This window comes from Rhinolophus hipposideros (assembly GCF_964194185.1).
Source record: "Rhinolophus hipposideros genome assembly, chromosome: 14".
In the NCBI taxonomy this organism is placed as follows: domain Eukaryota; kingdom Metazoa; phylum Chordata; class Mammalia; order Chiroptera; family Rhinolophidae; genus Rhinolophus; species Rhinolophus hipposideros.
In genome coordinates this window covers 54,363,340-54,384,590 of record NC_138060.1, presented here as the reverse complement: position 1 = coordinate 54,384,590, position 21,251 = coordinate 54,363,340, and the positions used below count along the sequence as shown (strand labels likewise).

The 21,251-nt window shown below is 49.5% G+C and overlaps 1 protein-coding gene across 6 annotated transcripts in view; it reads right to left on the bottom strand.

The window, feature by feature from the left end:
• The window catches only part of XYLB (xylulokinase), a 44,227-nt gene that overhangs the window by 19,554 nt on the left and 3,422 nt on the right, over positions 1-21,251 (bottom strand). For 4 of the 6 annotated variants that reach the window (XR_013994922.1, XM_081073198.1, XM_081073195.1 and 1 more), the window contains 12 exons: positions 17,603-17,672; positions 15,803-15,883; positions 13,611-13,697; positions 12,906-13,034; positions 12,005-12,070; positions 10,484-10,556; positions 8,605-8,723; positions 5,205-5,286; positions 3,469-3,509; positions 2,803-2,918; positions 1,963-2,078; positions 1,188-1,261 (listed from right to left, as the gene is read on the bottom strand). Coding sequence is in view for 5 of the 6 variants with exons in the window: in XM_081073195.1 (XP_080929321.1) it covers positions 1,188-1,261; positions 1,963-2,078; positions 2,803-2,918; positions 3,469-3,509; positions 5,205-5,286; positions 8,605-8,723; positions 10,484-10,556; positions 12,005-12,070; positions 12,906-13,034; positions 13,611-13,697; positions 15,803-15,883; positions 17,603-17,672 (1,054 nt within the window). In the remaining variant the exon portion in view is untranslated. Of the gene's footprint in view, positions 1-1,187; positions 1,262-1,962; positions 2,079-2,802; positions 2,919-3,468; positions 3,510-5,204; positions 5,287-8,604; positions 8,724-10,483; positions 10,557-12,004; positions 12,071-12,905; positions 13,035-13,610; positions 13,760-15,802; positions 15,884-17,602; positions 17,673-21,251 lie in introns of all 6 variants that reach the window. The other 2 variants (XM_081073196.1, XM_081073199.1) reach the window with 2 other exon arrangements.

The window sequence follows — 21,251 nt, the reverse complement described above, 5'->3', positions numbered from 1 at the left end:
GCTTTCTCATGTGGCACTTTGTCCTTCTCCTTCCTCGACAGGTCACACACTCTAATCCTATACGTGTTTGTTCACTTGTTTACTGCCTATCTCCCTCCGAGACAATAAACTCCATGGAGTGAGGAATAGGGTATCTTATTCTCCTTTGCGACCCCAATGCCTGGCACCAATCATACATATCTGTTGGCAGAACTAACGAAGAAAACTACCTTCTCCTTGACAAACCTAGACAGATTTACGTAAAAGAAAACGGGCATATTTTCTATGACCAACAGAAACCAAACTGATCCTCCATCAAAAGACTGAGACGAACCCCTTCACTTCACATGAAGCTTTCCATTTACAATCTAATATGGAACGCCATTATCGGCCACATAATCCAATGCCAACTCTGTTACAGTTGCTGACAGAGACTGACTAAAGCCCCCCAGACATTATGGTCAGAAACATCTCTCACGTCCCACCCAAAATGTGGTGATGACTCTGGTGACTGACTATCTCACAGAAAAGTCACCTCAAAGCAGCAGGTAACGACCCAATCTCTGCTGGGAAAGACCACATGGTAGAGGGGAAAATAAAACAGTGACTTCAGGGCCAAAGAAGTCCCAGTTTGAGCCCCTCCATCACCCAAGCCCTTGTGAATTGTGTGCATTATTTAGTCTTTCTGGGGCTCCATTTCTCCATCTGTAAAGGAGTTAATAATACCTCCCTCAGAGAGTTGCTTTGAGAGATAAATTAGGAAGATAAAGAAAGCCACCAACAAAGCGCCTGGAACTAAACAGTGCCCCATAAATGCTGACAAGTGAGTGCCCCTCATTCCAGAGGCTCTTTCGATAAGGAGGAAATTCATGATCTCAAGATCTGTGAGTTCTTGGGAGGTGTGGGATTAAGCTCACCGAGGAAACAGGCTCTATGGCACTCAGTAATTATGCGTGAGAGCACGTTAGCTCAGGGGAGAACCCTGGGGTATTCTGCGCTCCTCTCTGAAAGGATGGCTTCTGTCTTAGTTGCTGCTGACTCCCAGCATCTAGCGCGCACTCTAGCACATCAAAAATGTTTATTTTATGGATGGATGAGTGAATGAACGAAGTCCCTAACAGTAGCACACAAGTAATTTGACTGGTGACTGTTAAATTGAATACTCAAAATTGGAGCAAATGGAGCTCCAATACCAGTAACACACATACCTCATGGTTTTCTGCACTAAACCTATGACGCCCGATAATTTCAGGGGTGATCTCCATTACATCAAAATAGAAACCTGAAACAGACCAGGAAGAGATTAGCTTTTGCTGGTCAAAATCAAAAGATGAGTTTCTAAACCAACTTAGAAAAGGGCAGGGTGGAAAGACTTATCCAGGCGCCCCCATCCCCTGGATAAGACCTGCGAATACTCTCAGTTCCTTCTCTCTGGCAGGAGAGAGGGCAACGGGAAAGGGCAAGGCTAGCTTTGCTTACACAGCTCTTCCTAGACTCACCTTGCAGACCAGGTCAAGGGGTGGCTGCCCCACTAACCCTAAAATACCAGCACAGGTTTGATTGATCAAGGGAGATCCCCTCCCAGCTCAGAGGCCTGCTCCGGGCACTGGGCACTTTTCCTAACAGGACCCTGTGTCTGGGCCAGAAACCTGTGCATGGACATGCACTCGAGTGGAGTAGGTGCTATGGCTGCCATCTCTGATGCTGTCACCAGGGGCAAGGGCAACAGAGGATGCAGCAATGGCCTGGTCTCCCACTCCAGGCACAGAGTGGCAGCCAAGAACAGCCTCATGGCCCACCTCACTCAGAGCACAGGGTCTCACACCAGCTTGTAAGGCCCATGGACCAGAAGTGTAGACAGACAGGGACCCCCTTGGCTTCTCCCTGGCCCTCTTCTATCCCAACTCATGGTGGCCCAGGCCCTGCCCCTCCCACAGTGAGCTGCTGCCCCTTCATGGACCCGGGCATCAACAAACAGCCTACCAAGGTTTCCGCTGTTCCCCATCTCCGTGGACCGTAGCGCCTTAGAGAACTCGCTCCAGGAACAGGAAGTAGACTCATCACGGATCTTCTCTCTCATGAGGGAGCCATTTTTAAAGCTAGGGAAGTATACACAACTTTGAGAGAGGGACCCAGTACATGTGTTTGCATGACAAGTCCCAAGTAGAAGGGCTGTAGGTCAAGCTGGACCACAAGCCCCAGATGCTGTACGGCAGGGATCTGAAGTTCTTCCTCCTGTCCCCGGAGTCACTTGTCTTGAGCGGTTTACAGAGGAGGCTGCCACAAAGGAGCTGAGGGAAGGACAGGGAGCTGGGTTTCTACACGCCATACCACCTGGACAATGGGGAGGGGAAGCTAGATTTACTAGACCTACATATTCTCCAGCGGTTCCTGGGGTTTAGAGGCTCCGAAACCTCACTCAGTAGTTTCCAGCAAAGCTGGAAGTAGCTTCTCCAAAGGCCTGTGGTCAGGACACAGAGCACAGCCCTTTCATGAGAACTGCCAGAAGTAGGATGTCCTTACTACCATTTGTTAAAGGTCTACCATGTGCCCAGCATGTCATAACAACACTATGAAGTAAACACTCATTCTCCCCATTTTCAGAGCAAACTGTGGCTCAGATATGCTGCCTGCTCCAGGCCACACAGGATGCGGGTGGTAGGGTTGGGTTTTAGGGGACTCCAGGTCCTAGGCTCTTCCCCACCCAGCTCTGCTGTCTGGCAGCAGAGCCCCTCGGGTCTCAGTTGCCCACAAGCGGAATGACTTGGGGTGCTCCCGATGGGCCAAGGCCTGTCCGAACCTCCTTCCTCTCACTCCACCTACCACAGAAGCGCCATGTATTGCTGGGGGTCAGCTGGGTTGCAGAAGATGTGGCCTTCCAGGGCGGGCGTGGGCTCCTTGAGCCAGAGAAACAGGGTGTCACTGGTGCCTAGGCTGACCTGGGGAGACATGGGCAGGGGGAGCCACCTCAGTCTTTGCCCAGCTCTACCCGCCCCAACCCCATCGCTTCACTCCTCGTGTTGCAGACCTCAGATGAAATGCCACTTCCTCAGAGAAACCTCTCTGACCCGCCCACACCAAATGAGCCCAAAGTCAGCTCCCCACATACAGGTTGTCATGGATCATGTGGGCGGATTTTCTAGTACTTACCACAAGTGCGTCTAGGTAATGGTATAGGTGATGACTGGTTCCCTGAATGACTTCCCCACTAAACCCAGGAGGGCATGGGTGACGTCTTCCTTCTCTATCTAGGGAGCTCCCCGTCCTCTGGCCCAATGTCTGACCTGTCTACCACTGTGCCCACCAAGACTGGCCACTGTCAGGGCCAATGGGGGACTCGGCAAAGGCCTGGGTCTCCCTAGCCCCTTTCTCAGCTGCCTTTTAAAACCCGCAAACCCTCTGACAGGCAGCAAAGATACTGCCAAGACCCAGAATCCCAGTCCCCAGGGCTGAAAGAGCTGGCTGCACTTGTGGGTGTGGTCACCTTACCGCAATGTCACCTTCCTCCAGCCTCATGCCTGCCAGTGATGCTGAGAACGGGAGGGGAGCCTCTGGTTAGCTGGAGGTCATACAGGAGCCACAGAGCAAATGACAATCACCCGCCAGTTGGGAATACAGCCCCTACCTCCCACCTGAATCCACATGCTAAGGGTAGAGGCAGCAACAGAGTGAGCTGAGGGCTCAGTAGGTCCCAAAAGGAGGTCCCAGGGGTCAGAAGGTGGAGTCTCTGTGGTCACAGCCTCTGATTTGGGGCTGGGACCTCTTCCCTAAAGGGGTCTAAACTCCCTGCCCACTGTCTGGTGCTCCCAGTTGTTTGGAGAATCAAGGGGGCCAAGTCAAGGCACCAGGACACACATGGCAGAGAAAGACAAAGGGGAGGCGGCAGTGACGGGCTTTCCTTCGCCCCAACAATATGAAAAGGGTCAGGTTACATCGATTGCTTCTGCCCCTGTTCGACGTGAGGGCCATGATAGTGGGGTTTATCTGTCCTGTTCATTGATATACTCTGGAACGGAAAGAAGGCCTGGCATGTAGTAGGTGCACACTAAACACCGAGAGAATGAATAAAAGGGGAAACGTGAGGAAGGAACGGCGTATTCAAAACATTGCTGGTGAGGTGCAATCAGCAGTGTGCCAGAGCCTTGGATCCAGGAATCCCCTCTGGGCACTTATCCTACAGGGATAAGGGACAATACAGGATGTGCATTGTTTGCATTGCCTAAACAGCAGAAGCCAGGCCAACCTCCACCACAGGGGACTGGTGAAATAAATGCTGGAACAACCAAACCCCAGACAACCATTAAAATGATATTGCATGAAAAATATTGCCCAGGTTCGTTAAAATAAAATATGCTCATTTATGGGCATAGAAATAAGGTTGGAAGGATATTCATCAAAATTTTAACTGTGGTTATCTCTGGGTTAAGGGATTATAAATGATCATTATATCCTTCCTTTGGTTTGTTAGTATTTAAATTTTTTTTCTGCAATGAAGAGGTATCCCTTGTGAGTAAGGAAAAAAGCATGAGCCTCTTGTTAGTCTGTTTGCTTGTTATTGTTGTTATTTTAATGAAGGAGCAACTAATGTATTAATTATATAAGGCAACAGCAAACTGAAGGTCAGACTTAGGGCTGGATCAGCTGAGAGCTACCAGCCTGGTATCTCCAACAGTCAGCCTGAAACCAAAATCCAAAAGGACAGAAACCTGCTTCTTTGTCATTCCGGCTCAAATGTGCCCAGAAGCTCACACTTCAAGGGTTAAAAAACAGGCCTGTTGTTCCCCCTGACATTCTTGTAGTCGATAGAGTAGGTATAAGAACTAATCCATGTTCCTAATGAGACCTGATTAAATTATTTTCATTTTGAAAGGAAAGCACGGTGTTTGGATGAGAAATGGGTCATACCTACAGATCAAATGATGGGGTGTCCTAGAGGAAGGGTTACAGGCACTGAGATATTTAGGTTGGAACAGAATTGGTAGATCAGGGAGGGGTGGGCAGGACTGCCTGCCTTCATCGCTATCGGTTTTCAGTGGGGTGGAGGAGCAGCCTGGAGTTGCTCCTGAGAGCAGCCAGGGCCAAGGTGGGGCAGGCACCAGGAGCCAGATTTCAGCCGTGGAACAGCCCTGGAGGGAGGGGCCACGCCACAAGGGCTACATCACGAGGCCAGACTGGCACAGAGTACGTCAGGACACTTGGAGAGTGAAATCCCCCAAGGTACTCACCTGGGTTGTCCCCCGTGAAGGCCACCACTTTGCATCCTGGAGGAAAGCCATAGCGCTGGACGTAGTAGGAAGAAATGGCTCCCTGGGGAGAAAAAGACAGTATGCCCTGCTGACTGCCTGCTCAGCAGCGCCGGCCACACACCTCAGGCCACAGGAATGCCGCAGGCTCCAGGTCACTGAGCCTGGAGTCACACCTCCCTGCGGCAAACCAGGGATGTCCCTCTTGTTCACAAAAAGCCCGAGGAGCCCAGCACAGGTTTGGAACCATGAACATGAGGTCGTTGCACTGCCTTGAAGACCACTTGATTTTGAGATTCAAGGTCACTTAGAGCAAACCAATCCCCAACTTGTATGTGCTGTGTTAGCTCCAAAGTCTGGATATAACATTCAAAATAAATAAATAACTGGAGGACACCAGTAAGCAGACTCACAGGAGTAGATAAACCCTTACACGCACAGTCTATCAGCCCAGCAATTGGATTTAATAACCAGACACATAAATGCAGAGGTCAATGCTCTAACGAAAGTAAACCCCAAAAGGCAGTGTAGGGGAAGGGATTCCCCCAGGAACCACACCCTCGGGCCCCTCCAAAAGTGGCTATGGGATCAGAGGGCAGGGACACCTTCTGGGCAGCCATAGAATTTTTAGAAGTATAGTTATGAAAGCTTTTTTCCGCTTTTCTCTTAGTTCTAAAAGTTTAAAATAAACAATGGGATTTCCAATGTCTGACAGAAGAGGTTTGCTCCTCCCAGCAAAATTTCGGTTTGACATCAGAATAAGCCATCTCCAGGGAGGCAGAGGCCTTGGCCTCAGTTTCCTCAGAAAACAGAGTCTGCATCTGGGTGTGTGCAGGTGGCTTATTTGAAGTGATCCCAGGAAACGTAAGCGGAACCAGGAAGAGTGAAACAGGGAAGGAGGGAGAGCCCCTCGGGGGGTGCAATGTGGAGCTGGTCAGCACCACAGACCACTAGGCTCAGCCACGGGGCAACGTCTGAAGAGCTGCGTGAAGCGGACTTGGGGCTGCCCGCCTGGGGACAGGACAGGGGAGCAGCTCTCCACAGGCTCCTGCTGGTGCAAGGTCCTCCCTGTGCCTCCAGGTTTGCAAAGCCCAAATGTGGAGTCCCAGAAGCCCCAGAGCGTGAGGCAAGTGACGGACATGGATGCAGTTCAGGCAGGCTGCTGCCAGGTGACGACGGACGACGAAAAAGGTAGGCTGGGCGGAGGCGAGCTGGGGCCCCAGAAATGTCCTTTACAATCCACCACCAAATATTTTCCTAGAGAAAATGACAGAAAGCTATCCGGACACCACCAAAAAGAGATGACACCTGAAGCTGAAGCTGAATAATACTGAATGACAATTGTAATTAAATATGTACACAGTCACGGGATGTGGAGTACAGCGTAGGGAACAGAGTCAGTGGAACTCTAAAAGCTATAGACGATGTCGGAGGGGTAGTCGATGGAGGACAGGGGTTATCACTTTGTGAGGGGTGTAAATGTCTACTACAGTGTTTGGTATACCTGAAACTAATTTAAAAAATAAAACTTAAAAAAAAAAAGAGACAGAAACCCTGGATTTCGCTTGTTTCCCCATCACCATCGTGTGGTGCAGATGTCACAAATGAACGTCCAGAACCGTTCTAGAATCCTGTTCCGCAAGCTGAGCATCTGCACGGGCTCCCCTCAGAGGTCTCTGTGCTTGGCATAAGGCCGGCGAAGCCTGCTGCTGTGGACAAAATGCTGCTTCCATCTCACATGAAACTAAAACCCCCGCGGCGTGGCTGTGTTCTGCTCACCCTGCCTGTCTCTGCTGTGCAGCACTGTGCCCAGGTCCTGAACGTCTGCTTCTAGGTGCAGGACGCCCTCCCTGAAGCTCTGTGTGTCGGCCTCACAGCACCCTCTGGATGGTGATGGCGTGGCTCTGTGGTTCTGCTCACGGTGGCAAAGGCTATTTTCAGAGTATCGCTGTTGATCTCAGACAAGTGCTTCTGCGGCTGGGACTCCCTATGGGGAGTACGCGTGATAGCCTGGTTCTCCTCGGGGCCCACTCCTCCCAGCCCCGTGACTCTCCCCAGGCCTCAGGGACCCTCCTCCTTCCTTCACACCCAACACTGTCCCACTCAGGATTTTTGACTGCCCTGGCTGTGTGGCCTGTGCTCTACGCCAAAGGGCCCTAAGGGCAGGGCCCAGGCCTCTCTCAACTCTATTCTCCCCTCAGAATAGCCAAAAACTGAGCCGGCCCACTAGGGCACACCAGGGCATGCACAGGCAGTGTCTATTCTGAATGGGGTGGCACACTGAGGCTTAAATGTTTTTACTATTACAACAGGACCTAGTACTACCTTCAGCACTTTATTTTATTTTTTTATTTTTTAAGAAGGGCACAGCTGACAGTGGCACATGTGGGGATTGAACCAGCAACCTTGGTGTTATTAGCACCGCACCTAACCAACTGAGCTAACCGGCCAGCGCTTAGGCACTTTAAAGGTATCAATGCATTTATTCTACACAACAGCCTGATGAAATAGAAAGTACTGTTATTCTCGTTGTTCCAGGAATAATGGAAGTGATGAGGAAACTGAGGCAGAGATGAACGTCACAGAGCCAGTTACAGATAGAGCCAGGATTCCATCCTGGGCATCGGGCACCAGGGCCTGTGCTCTGCCAGACTCACTGGCATTTCTTCACATTTTCTCCAGAATGCCTGCTTCAAGCTTCCCTGGTGGTCCCTAGCGCTAGAATTTCAACATGCTATGCATTTTTTCCTAAAATGCACAACCACCCAGAACTTAGGCCTTCAATTTTTTTCCTATTCTCATAAGTTCCTACTGGAATTTTACAAAGTGCCCCCCACCCCCAACTGCACTGCCATAAGACAGTGACCTATATACCACATTTCCCCGAAATATAAGGCCTAGCCAGACCATCAGCTCTAATGTGTCTATTGGAGCAAAAATTAATATAAGACCTGATTATAATATAATATAATTAATATAATATAATACCATTATATTAATTTTTATTTATTAATCTTATATTAATCTTATAATTATATTAATCTTATATGGATTGATTATATTAAAATTAATTATATTAAATTAAATCTAAAAGATTAATTATATTAATCTTATAATTAATCTTTTATTAATTTTTGCTCCAATAGACACATTAGAGCTGATGGTCCGGCTAGGCCTTATTTTTGGGGAAACACAGTATTCACCTGAGTACCTGAGTGCAAGGCACAGATCCAGACATCTAACTTTACGTATCTTACACTAAGCTGAAAATCCCAACCCTGCGTGTAAATGAATGTGTGTGTGCACGCGCGCGTGCGCGTTGCATTGCCTCCCCAGTAGCTGCCAGCTCTTGCAGGAGCCCATCACTGGAAAGGGGACCTACCACGACCGAGCATGACGGTACCGGCAGGCCAAGCTTCTCCTCCAAATGCGGTGCACAGGCACCGAGGCAAGCCTGTGACCAGACCCTGTCCTGGATCTGCAACAGATTCATTCCAGAACCTAAGGAAGGAAGGACACAAGAAATAGGAGCACCTGGAAAAAGGATTTTCTGTAAAAATGCAGAAACCTGGCAGAGAGAAGATCATTTGCTTGCAGCCAACTTGTAGCAACGGAAGGTATAGGATGTGCCTGGGTCATGCTGGAACCCGAGAACCAGAGGCCACCAGGGCCCTTGGAAACACATGGCCCCACCACTTGCTCTCAAAATTCCTCACAGGCTCAAATGCCACTGGCAGCCTAGAAACCCGCTGCTCTAAGACCTGGCTGGGGGAGGGGACCTACCAGCAATATGTCAACAAGGAACAACAGCTCACTCTGCCCTGCTCTTCGTGTCCCCTGGGGTTTCAAGGTGTCTACTCGGGGACAGCCTGGGGCTAATGTGGGTCAGGCCTCCGGGACTTCCCAATCACATCTAACTTTTGGAGGAGAGCGCTCAGGCTCCTCCAAACTTCTCTGCGCTCTCACCAAGATCCGCTCACTAAGCCTTTCCTAAAACAATCTACTTCTCCCAAGGCTCTCCTCGGCATGGGGAAGGGGAGGGGACCCAGCACAGGTGGAGGCACACAGAGAGGGGCTGGGATACAGATGCCCATGAAAGGAGGACAGACAGCTGGTAAATCAGGAGGTGACTCCTCGGCTGGGCCCGGCGGAGGTTGAAGCATGTGAGCCCCTGGAATGCTGACTGGAGCCGTGGTGACCTTCCCCAGCAGCACTTAACAGCCGCAGGTGGTGTGGAGAGCACAGTGGGCACTCACGCTAGTGCAGGTGTGGGTTCTCCTGCTCTGAGTCCTATGGCGTCAGCTGTGGGAACCTTGTCTTCTCCAGACTGAGAGAAGCTTAGGGACCACACCTTAGTCACCTTACTTTATATCCCTGAAAACAAGAATGTCTGGCACACGACCGCTCTCAAAAACTCCAGATGAGTCCCAGGAGGCTCAGAGCACTGACTCCACGACGCTTCTCTGAAGCCACTGTCACAGGTCAGGGCTCTCGCGGTGCATTCTGCTCCCCTCTCTGGTCACGCCTTTTAGTCTGGCCTCATCCAAGAGCCCCGTCAGCCATCTCCCCCCGGCTTTCCTTCTTTACTGGTACCATTTGCATTTACTGTTGTCCAGGTTTTGATTCCAGAAGCTCACAACTGTCACAAGGTCCCCAAATGGGAACAAAACCTTCAATGTGACTCCTTGTGAGCACCAAGCTCCAAGAGGACCCCTGCTCATCCCCGAGTTCTGGTGTTCACAGTGGTGAGGTCTCCACCTCCCTGTACCTGGATAGGTCTGTACGACCAGTAAGCTGGGGCAGAAGTGATGACACGTCACGTCCAAGATTAGGGTATGAAAGACTCTGCAGCTTCTACTTGGCTGCTCTCTCCTTCTCCCATCCCTTAATAGTCCCATGGGGGCCCCACATGGTGAGGAACTGGGGCCAGCAGTCACGCGTATGACCCTGGCTGTGGTCAAGCCTTCCGATGACTGCAGCCCTGGGTGCCAGCGTGACTGGCCCCTCATGAGAGATCATGACCCAGAATCACCCGGCTAAGCTGCTCCCAGATTACCAACCTTCAGAAACTCTGTGGGCAAATAAGCATCTGTGGTCTCCAGCTGCTAAGTGCTGGGGTCATCTGTTATACAGCAATAGATAACTAATACACTCTCTTTTTGGCAACAGATGACAAGGCTGAAAGACTGACACCCACCCAGGTGGATGAAGCTCCCGCAAGCACCCTGCACCGGCACACGCCCAGGACCCTGAAGTCTTACCATCACTGTAGTCAATGGGGGCGTAAGACCCAAGGAATAGGGAAGCAGCAAAACTACTGACCAAAGAAATTCTCTGTAAAAGAGAGAAACACAGTAAGCTATGACTCACTTCCATATATCCTAAGCAACTGAATACTTCTCTCTCTCTCTCTCTCTCTCTCTCTCTCTCTCTCTCTCTCTCTCTCTCTCACACACACACACACACACACACACACACACACACACACAGACACACACACATACAAACACACACACGAAGCATTTTAAGTTGGAGAGGAAAGTGGAAACTGTGAGCAAGGAGCTCCAATAATGAAAGCATTCTGAGTAGCTGGAATACCAAGAACTGACCCCCTGGGAAAAGCGCCTCACTCTGCAGTTTCTGAAAAGCCATAAAACTGTCAAGTTCAACACAGACAAAGAGCAATAAGCCCCAAGACAAAGTCACGCTCAGGGCAGCGGGTTTGCCACCCGGAATCCGGAATCCGGGGAGTGTGGTTCCTGACTTCCTTCCTCTACCTCTGTGGTCTTTACGTCTAGTTACAAGGGAAGTGAGATGTGTGGCCATGGGACTCAGAACCCACCAGGACAGTCTCAGGGGTTCAGAGCAAGTATCAGCGAAAGCCAGCCCCTCAGAATCCACAGACCCCAGACGAGCTGATAATGGCTTTCAAATGTCAGCCTGAGGGTCTGCGCTTCCGCTTCCGCACGGAAATCAGGAGCCCTTGGGCCAGCGGAGAGAATGCCGCCAGACACCTCTTGATCTCATCAGGCCACCTTTGTCCTTTGTTTCACACAGAAATTGGAGAGGGTTTTTCATCCACCCCTCCTCCCCCACCTACATGGCTAATGCTGCAGAGTAATCTTGACTCATTAAATAAGAAACTGGAAGTTAACTTCCGAGATTACTAAGGCACTTTGGTTTAACACAAGCTGATCCTTTTCCAATTACTCAGAGATGGCAGTCACTTCCCAGGGCGTGGGAATGCCACTCTTCAGGTGGCATTAAGTACTGACTTCCAGCAAACTGTGGATCAAGGAATGAATTGGGGCTCCTGGACGCAGGCTCTGGTTGAAGGGCCACCGCTGGGGACACTTCCGTCCAGCTTCACGAATTTCCTAAGAAAACACTGACCCTACACCGATCAAGAGCCTGGTAGCCATCCTGCATTTCCCACCCAGGAAATTGAGTGGACAGAGCCTACAGGGCACCCAGGTCTCCCAGTCAGGCTGTCCCAGGAAGACGCGAGTCCCTGCTGCTCCCACCCTGACCCTGACCGCCACCCCTTCTGGACAGGAGAACCGACTTCTCTTTCCCACGATTCTATTCTTTCCCTCCTCTTTGGAAACCACCTGACGATGAGAAAAAAGCAAATTGAATACATCAGTTTCAATGTCTGCAAATCAATGTTTTCCGCCAATGCACACAAGATGTATTTATGCTAATGGTAAGTATTATATTAATAAAAGGAATTCAACTGTGAACTTTCGATCAAATAGGAACGCTTAACCAGTTTAACCCACCTCCGTGTGTGAGTAGGCCTCGGGGTTCTGCTGGTAAATCTTGGCAATTTGGTTTCCTGTAAATCGCTGGAAAAAGAATGCAAATTCTTAAAAACCCGAATCCTACATGGAATGACCAACTCCATAAAGTGGTATGCTCCAGACATTAGTCAGCATAATGAAAGCTTTAAAAAGGCCTCAAATCCGGAAATGTTTGAAATCTGCCAACCAGCCTGCGTGAATACGCCTTGCGCCTCACGCAGCACAGGGACTGCTGTGACCAAGGGCACCTGTGCAGGGGACTCAGGTATTTTCCTCACCCACATTCTTCTCACTTCAGGTGGCCCAAGTAGGGTCGGCCCTGTCCCCCCAAACCTTTACTCCAGTGAGGGTAGCATGACCCAAGCTGGGCCAATTGTGGCCACCCTGTGGGATGATATGGGACTGCAGCTGAAACCAGCAGCTTTTTCTTTACTTTGCAGGAATCGCACTACAGATCTTACGTGCACTGGCTCCTTGCGGCTTCAAAACTACCCAAAATGTAAGGGCTATTTTTAGCCCCAGGTTTGAGAGGTTGAAAGCCAGGTGGTACCATCATCCCGATATGCAGCAGCTGACGTGAGGAGCACAGCCATGTTTCCACCTCAGCTCTGACCGGGGAACATACAAGGGGAGGGCTGCCCTTGCTTGACGGACAGCACCAGGAGGAAGGATGGCCTTGATCGGAACCAGGGGCCAGAGTGCCCAGGCCTGGCTCCATGGGGTGACACCACAGGGCTCATCACGGCCTCACATGATCCTCACAGGGGCAGGCCACCAGCTGTGTCTTCCCAGACACCCAGGGAGAAAGCACCAGAGCCAACAACCAGACCTTCCTCCTGGGACCAAACCCAGTCCCCAGCGCACAGCAGACACTACCTACCTCATAGGCGCGGGACCCGGTGAGGGAGCTGAGAGCCTGGGCCCCACCCACAGCGGCCTCCAGCTGGCGGCACTGGGCTGTGGTGCTGGAGTCCATCCACACTGGGCAGTTGCTGATGGAGAAACAGGCCTGGAAAGAAGGGGCAAAGGCTCAGGCTTGAGCTCTGCCTGCTGACCCTGGGAGACACCTGGGCACTGGTGGTCACACAGCCCATGACAGCAAGAATGGGCACCTCTTCTCTGGATGTGTCCTTGGAAGACCCATGGGCAAGCACCTTCGCGCCCAAACCTCAGCCTGGCCCAGAAAGCTCACAATTGAAGCTTCTGGTAAGGACACCCGAGCACCGCAGGCAGTACTAGTGACGAACAGGGAAGTGCGGCTTCGCTGGGATATTTGGAGTCTGGCAGAAAAGGAGAAGCCAAGCCAGCCTTCCAGCATCAACAGGAGACATCCTGCCCCAAGGGGAGGGTCCCCAGTGGGGAACAAGTCAGAGTCGAGCGGGGCAGGAGGGAGCCTGTGTGACGAGGGCTATCAGCACCTGAACCTTGCTCCAGACACCAGGTATACCCAACGCAGGGGGGCAGTGCAGACTACTGCCCAAGCTACCTTCCTACACCCTGACAATGCACAAAAAAGCCAAACTTCAGGGCCCCTCTCCCCCATCTACAGAAGTTTCTCAGACTCCCGTGACCTGGCCACACTGACCTGAAGCTGCCCATGTAACGGGAGGGCTGGTGACAGGCTTGTCAGCACCCGGCTGGCCCCAGCTTTCCAGTACACACTTCCATGTTGCTGTCGAAGGGAAACCCATGTACACAGTCGTGAGGCCACACACTGCTGGGTGTCACAACCTCCTGGAGACACAGAAAGATGCCGGGCCACACGCCAAAGAACTGGGCTCCAGGCCTGCCCTGCCCTTCTTCGTCACAGAGCCCATCCCCTTCACGAGACTTGGATTTCCTGTCTATAAAATGGGAAGGAACTGTGCCCCGCCCACCTCCCAACTTGTAGGAAGGCCCCAAGAACAAATAACTCGTCTAGATTGGGTGCCTTTGTTAAATTGTATTTATATGTATTGTTTATAACATTACCTGAAATTCGCTTATTCATTCATTCACTTACCCACTGAAACATTTATTGAGCCCAAAGATCATGCCAGGCATGGGACAGATAAATACGATAGTATCGTCCCTATTCTGTAGGAGATGGGAGTTGAGTCAGGGGAGGAAGTCACAAATGTAAATTACAAAACGCTACAGGTGTAGTGACGGCTGTGGGGACACAGAGCAGGAGCAGCTAAGCAGCTGGGGGTACAGACAGGAAGAAGTGATGTGATTATTGGCAAACGATCCAGAGCTAAGTGTGTGGGTGTCCCATGCAGAGTGTAACCATCGGTGAGAGAGAGCTTGGCAGGTGCAGGGAAGGGTGGCATTCTGAGCAGTGGGCCTGAAACTAGGGCGAGAGGCGAGTGATGGGTCTAGAGGGGAAGGAGGAAAGGTGACAGCACCAGGGCTTTGATGTCCCTGCTTAGGAGACTGGGGTTTGTATCGGAGGTGGTGGGAACTCTGGATTAGCAGGGGAGAGACGTGGCCAGGGCTGCATGTACGAAGGGGCCCGTGGGAGTCTTGGAGCACGTAGGCTGGAGACAGACAGGCTAAAGTAGAGGCCCAGAGAAAAATGGCGGGCACTGGGCCTGGGCAACAGAGGCGGAGTTGGAGAAAAGTTGTGTACAAATGAACATGGGGACCCTTGAATGAAGTGGGGAGATAATACTTGGGTTGTGGTTCTGAGTGGACAGGGAGAACTCCCCGAGAAAGGGAACCCGAGGAGAAGGAGGTCTGGGAGTAGATGGGTGCTCCATCTGGGACATGACAAGTCTGAGGTATTCACAGGACACCTGGCCATGGGTGTGATGGGGATGCCTTAGGAGGGAGAAGGTGTCTGGGCTGGGGTTCAGATGAGACAAGATTGCCCAGGGGATCCATTTAGTTTAACAAGGACAGGAGCAATAAATTCCTGTTAGGTCAGGGGAAGACAAGGCAGCTTCAGAAAAATAAGTATGCACTGTCTAACAAGGATGTGAAAACAGGTCAGTCCAGCGTGGAGCAAAGTGAGTCAGAGGATCAACCTGCCCTTGGGTCCTGGCTTCCCCTCCTAGCAGCTATGGGACCTTGGGCAAGTGACGTCACCTCTCTGACGTCACCTCAGTTTCTCCATGTAAATGGCAATAATAAAAACAGTAGGGTTTTGTGTACGAGGCACTGTTCTATGTACTTAGCACTCACATTGACCTATGGCAGATGAGGGTACGGAGGCAGCAGAAAGCTGGATGACGGGCCCCAGGTCACTGCTTATAAATGACAGAGCAGCCTGGCCAGAACTCCTGTGCTAACTACCCCTTGATACCATCTCGTAGAATCGTTATGAGGATTCCGTTAGGTAAGTTACGGAAAAGGCTCAGCACTGCACCCACCACACACTAAGTGCTCAATCAATGTTATTACTAATATCTCTACTACTAAAATTGCTATCATCTTCGGTATCATTTCTGACTTTGATTTTACTTCCAGGAAATAGAAAAGCAGTTTTAGTGTCCCCAGTCATAATAAATTCATGTCAAATGCTCCCTCCATCCCTCAGCAGACCTCTCCCCGGTTCCTCCTCACCCACTGCCCTATTTCGAACAATGAGGAATCGTAAGAACTCTCTCATATCCTTTTGCAAGGAGCCAAGCCATACATCCTCCCAGGCAAAACAGCTGTAAAGATTTTTACTGACAACAAAATGTGTGCAGTGGGTCTCAAGAACGAGCACCTTCCCTCTAGCAAAGCCACCACCCGAGCCGCTGCCTAAGATATCCGCCCTCCTTTGGTCGACGAAGGCTGCTGCAGACAAACCTGGCCTGCCCCAGACAAGGCGAGGACCTGAGAGAAATCGAAGCCCGAAGCCTTCATCTTCTCCAAGATGATATCCAGAGCCTGAGAAGAAAAGCAGAATCCCCATGATTGTACTGAACCACAGAACTAGGCAGCCACACAAGCCTCAAAGCTGAAATGGAAGTGCTTGTCGTTACAGCAGAGTTGACAGAGAAAGAACTGATGCCTTGGGATTTGTAAGCACTGGAATACGTTAATTAAATAAGTAGGCATCAATCACATAAAAAAGGTGAACTATGCTACAAATATGTTAAGTGGAATTATAAAGCACCAGTCCTTAAGTTGAGACTTCCATGAACTCAGGAAGAACAAAAACAAGGTGGCTCACATTTTGGTTTCTTTTATTTGCATTCTCAACCCCCCATAGAGTGACGTGGCTTCACTGCAATGAATAAGTGAAGAGCAAAGTAGAGAGCTCCCACCGGAACGGGGCTCCAGGCCCACACTCCCCGTGTCCAGCAGCGCGAGTTTGGAGAAAGTAGGTAGAACTGCTGGCCATTTGTTCCGGGCCTTCCTTCCACCCTCCACCATCCAGTTGGAGTCTTCTTTCTACCAAGACCCCATGAGTGGCTGGGATGGATGGCACTATCCAGCAAAGCTTGACACTTCCCCTAAGATTTCACAGCAGGAATTGGTCACCCCAGGCTGGATTTTCTGTGTGGGTAGGTAAGCCACCTGAGCTTCTGTGTGACCCTGCCATCCCTACCCTGTGCTGGGAGGGCTCCTTTCACAGTCCTGACTATGGCTGTGAACTCTAGCCCAGGGATTGCACAGGTCCAGTCCTGAGGGCTCTTCAGAATTGGAAGTCGCCCTGGTCCCAACCCCAAACCTGGCTCTCTACCCACCTCCCCAAGTTAAGGCCTTGGCCCACAGGAAGCTCTCGACATCATCACAGGGACCTCCAGACACCAACTCTTGCCTGTCACCCCCATCCCCACCATCACTGCCCCTCGATCTGGCTCAGCCCTCTGAAGTACACTCCAGCCAGGCTGTCTGGTGGAAATCCACTCTTTACCCCATTCTTCCACTATTAGTCAGGGTCAGGTTGATAAAAAAGAAATCATACCAGTTGTCTTCACAGAAAGAATTTAGTGCAGGGAATTGGTTAAACAGGTACTGGAGAAATAGAAAAGCTTTTGGCAGACACATTAAGTTCTGCCTTTGGCTGGCACCCGGTCTCAGGGCCTGGGGTCCCCTGTGGCAACAGGCAGCCCCAGCTCTATTGTGCCTATCTGTGCTGTCCACACCCCTGGTCCTGTGGCCCCATGGGCCACCTGGATCTGGCAAGAGGCATCTTCCTTTCTCAATGGTCCTGAGTGGGCGGGCCTGCTTGGGACCAATCTAAGCCCAATGGGGCAGGTCACAAGCCACCATTCTGAGGGCCCCTGCCCTGGGAGAGGAGGGGTCTGGGGACTGGGCACTAAGAACCCAAGGCTGTGTTTGGGTCTCAGGGAACAAGGCTGCCCACAGGGGCTGAATGCAGTGTCTGGGAAAGGTCTGCATTTGGTATTTTAAAGACGGTGAGGACCTCCCAGCTTCCGTGGCTCTAGAACCTGGATGCCCTTTGTGAGTCCTCTCAGCTCGGGAGTACTGACACCAGCTGAGGCTGGCCCTGGGAACCATGCAGACTCCATTTCCCCACGAAGACCTTGTCTCAACAATGCTCTCATGAGCTGCCACCTTTGGGCTTTCTAGCAAATTACTAGGTCTGCTGGTGAGATAGGATGGGGACAGGTGAGGGACAGGAATCCCTGGGCTTACCTGGACCCACATCAGGACCGGAGAAGTCACTGTCAGACCATCCTTGTGGACATGAACTCCACCCTGAGTGCTACAAGGAAAACAAGAGAGAACGTGGGACACAGTTCAGGCGGGGCCACAGCGGTGGCAGATCCTGGGTACCCCCTGTGGAAACACCTCCTCCCCAACCTCAAGTGGCACTCTAAATTGAATAGGTGCAAATGCAGAGTGAAATGGAAAGAGAAGGCATAGAAATTGCCCAGATGGCAAGTCTCAGAAAACACCAGCAAAAACAAGCCTTCTAAATCTGAGGGGTTCACCCTGAAAGGCAGGCATGATGTCACTCGGTGCAGTGGCCATGAAGGGACTGGGGGAGCATGGAATTGGATAAGCCCAAATCCACTGGACTTGGAGAGGTAGAAGAAGTGCTGGATCTGTGGGAAGAGTGCTTGGCTATCAGACTATTGTGAAATAAATAAAGCAAAGTACAGTGTGCTTTTGTGTGTAAGAAAAGGAGAAAATAGGAACATTCATATCTGCTGATATTTCAATATAAAACACTGGAAGGATATACAAAAAAAGGCAGGAGGAAAGAGGAAATCACAGGGGGATTAAGACTTTTCACTGTTGCCTTTTGTTTCTTTTGAATTATGTACCAAGTAAATGCAATGCCTATTGACAAAATATTGTTATTAAAATAACCACTTGGGAAAATAATCTGGCAATCTCTTACAAAGTTAAACATATACCTAGCATATGACTTAGCCGTTCCTGGGTATTTTATTTGCAAGAGAAATGAAACCGTATGTTGACACAAAGACGTGAATTTCACAGCCTCTTCATAGTAAAAAAAAAAAACTGGAAACAACCCAAATGTCCCTCATCAGGCGAACCAATTGTGATTCATTCATACAATGGAATACTGCTGAGCAATAAAAAGAACAAACTATTGATACATGTAACAATATGGGTAAATCTCAAAATGATTCCATTGAGTAAACAAAGTCAGATAAAAAAAGAGTAGATAATTAAGATTCCCTTTATATAAAATTCCAGAAAGTATAAACTTAATCTATAGTGATAAGAAAATAAACCAGTGATTTCCAGGGGGTGGGGGTGGGGAAGACAGATGAATTGCAAAGGGACATGAGAAAACTTTTGGGGGATAGGAATGTTGATTATCTTGATTTTGGTGACAGTTTTATAGAGGAACACACATCTCAAAACTTATCAAGCTGTATACTTTATATACTCGTATGTGCTATTTATTTTACATCAATTATACCTCGATAAAATTGTTAAAAAAAAGAAAAAAGACCCAAACCAGAAAATGACCTGGGGGGGAGGGAGGAATGAACTAGGTGTGTATGTATCTGGTTTAAAAGATCTTACAAATGTTAACTTTGAGTAAAAAAAAGACAGTACGTTGGTTACGGATACCTCCCCCCACCCCAAAGATGTCTAATGAAGATAACTGATTGAGTTAGTGAATGGAAGAGTGAGCGAGAGAGAATTTAAAAATTTAAAAGAAATATAAAGTATGGTTTCAGATCGTAATAGAGTTAAACGAGAAATCAACAACTCAAAGATAACTGGAGATGTGGAGATTAACAAATACACTTCTAAATAATATGAGTCAAAGAAACCTCAAGAGAAACTAAAAAATGAACTAAAAAAAAAAAGAAAATATAACTGATCAAAATTTGTGGGATGCCCTATGGCCCGGTGGCTCAAGTGGTTGGCCGGGCTCCTAACACTGAGGTCGCAGGTTCGATTCCCACATGGGCCAGTGAGCTGCACCCTCTACAGCTAAGATTGTGAACAACAGCTCTCCCTGGAGCTGGGCTGCTGTGAGCAGCCAGAGGTTGGCGTGAGCTGCCTCAGGCCAGCAGCCAGAGTGTGCTGCCGTGAGTGGCCAGCAGCCAGCGTGAGTGGCCCGCAAGAGCTGCTGTGAGCAACTGACCAAAGTCTGGAGACCAACTGCCTCAGCCAGGGGAGCCACAAGGCTCATAATACCAGCATGGGCCAGGGAGCTGTGTCCTACACAACTAGACTGAGAAACAACGGCTTGAACCGTGGGGGAATGGAGGTGGAAGAAAGGGGGAAAACAAAAACAAACAAACAAAAAATTTGTGGGATGCAGCAAAAGCAGTGCTTAGAGGAAATTTTATAGCATTAAAAATGCATATTTTAAGAAAGAACAGCTGAAATCAATAATCTAAGATTCCACTTCAGGAAACTAGAGAAAGTAGAATAGTTTAAACTTAAAGCATGCAGAAGAAAAGAAATAATAAAAATTAGAGTGCAAGTCAATGAAAATGAAAAAAGGAAAACAGTAGAGAAAAATTAATGAAACCAAAAGCCGACTCTTCGAAAAGATCAATAAAGTTGATAAATCTCCAGCCAGGCTAACCAAGAAAAAAAGGGAGAAGATACAAATCACCAATATCAGAAATGATAGAAGAGTCACCACTACTGATCACATATATATGAAAGGACAATTAAGGAATATTAAGAACAACTCCATGGCCACAAATTTGATAGCTTTTATGATATGGACCAATTCCTTGAAAGACACAAACATACGTGGCCAGCAGTAATATAAAATATGAAAGCAGATGGCTTCCAACCTCAGCTCAAAGGAGGTACATCAGCCTTGGGGGAAAGTGGCAATACAACACGATGGGCAGTGAGGGGTGCACAAACGGCCAGAAGGGAAGGCTTCAAGAAGGAGGTGACATCTAAAACAGACATAGAGGGATACTTCCACCAGGAACTCGCAGAGCTAACTCAAAAGCAATAAGTCCACAGCTGTATGGACTGACCTGTGTGCCACTCAAATTCATATGTTGAAGTCCTAACCCCCAGCTCCTCAGAATGTGAGTGTATTTGGAGTTAGGGCCTTTAAAGAGTAATTACGCTACAATGAGGTCATTAGGGTAGACAGTAAACCAGTATGACTGGTGTCCTTATAAAAGAATAGGACAGAGATAACACAACCAAAAGACACAAGGGGTGCACACGCACAGAGGGATGGCCATATGAGAGGCAGCAAGAAAGCAGCCATCTGCAAACCACAGAGAGAAGCCTCAGAGGAAAGTGACCCTGCCAGTACCTTGACCGTGGACTTCCAGCCTCCAGAATTGTGAGGTATTGAATTTCTGTTGTATAAGCCACCCAGTCTGTGATACTTTGTTCTGGCAACCCTACCAAATTAATATAACAGCTAAACTCATGACCTTTCTCCCCAAAACCAATTCTCTTCTACAGTCTACCGTCCATCCCAAAGGCCAGCCAGAAACTTCACCTTCACATCCCACATTCAATTCTGCACCAAGACCTGTCAATTTGACGACTAAGCTCTCTCTCCTCCAAGCCACCATCATTTCTCATCCAGATGATCTTGAAAAACTTCCTCAATGATCTCCCAACATGCACTCTGGCCACCCCCATCTGCTCTCCCACTTCACCCAGAGATCTTTTCAAAACATAAACATAACCGTGTCACACCTCACCCCCATCCCTATGCCCCTTCAGTAGCCGACCATAGTTTTTAGGATAAAGACAAACTCTGTAACATGGTCTATATGGCTCAGCACAGCCCTCTCTGCTCCCCAGCCACATTGGCTGTCTTCAATTCCATGAATAAGCAGGGCTCTTTCTTGCCACA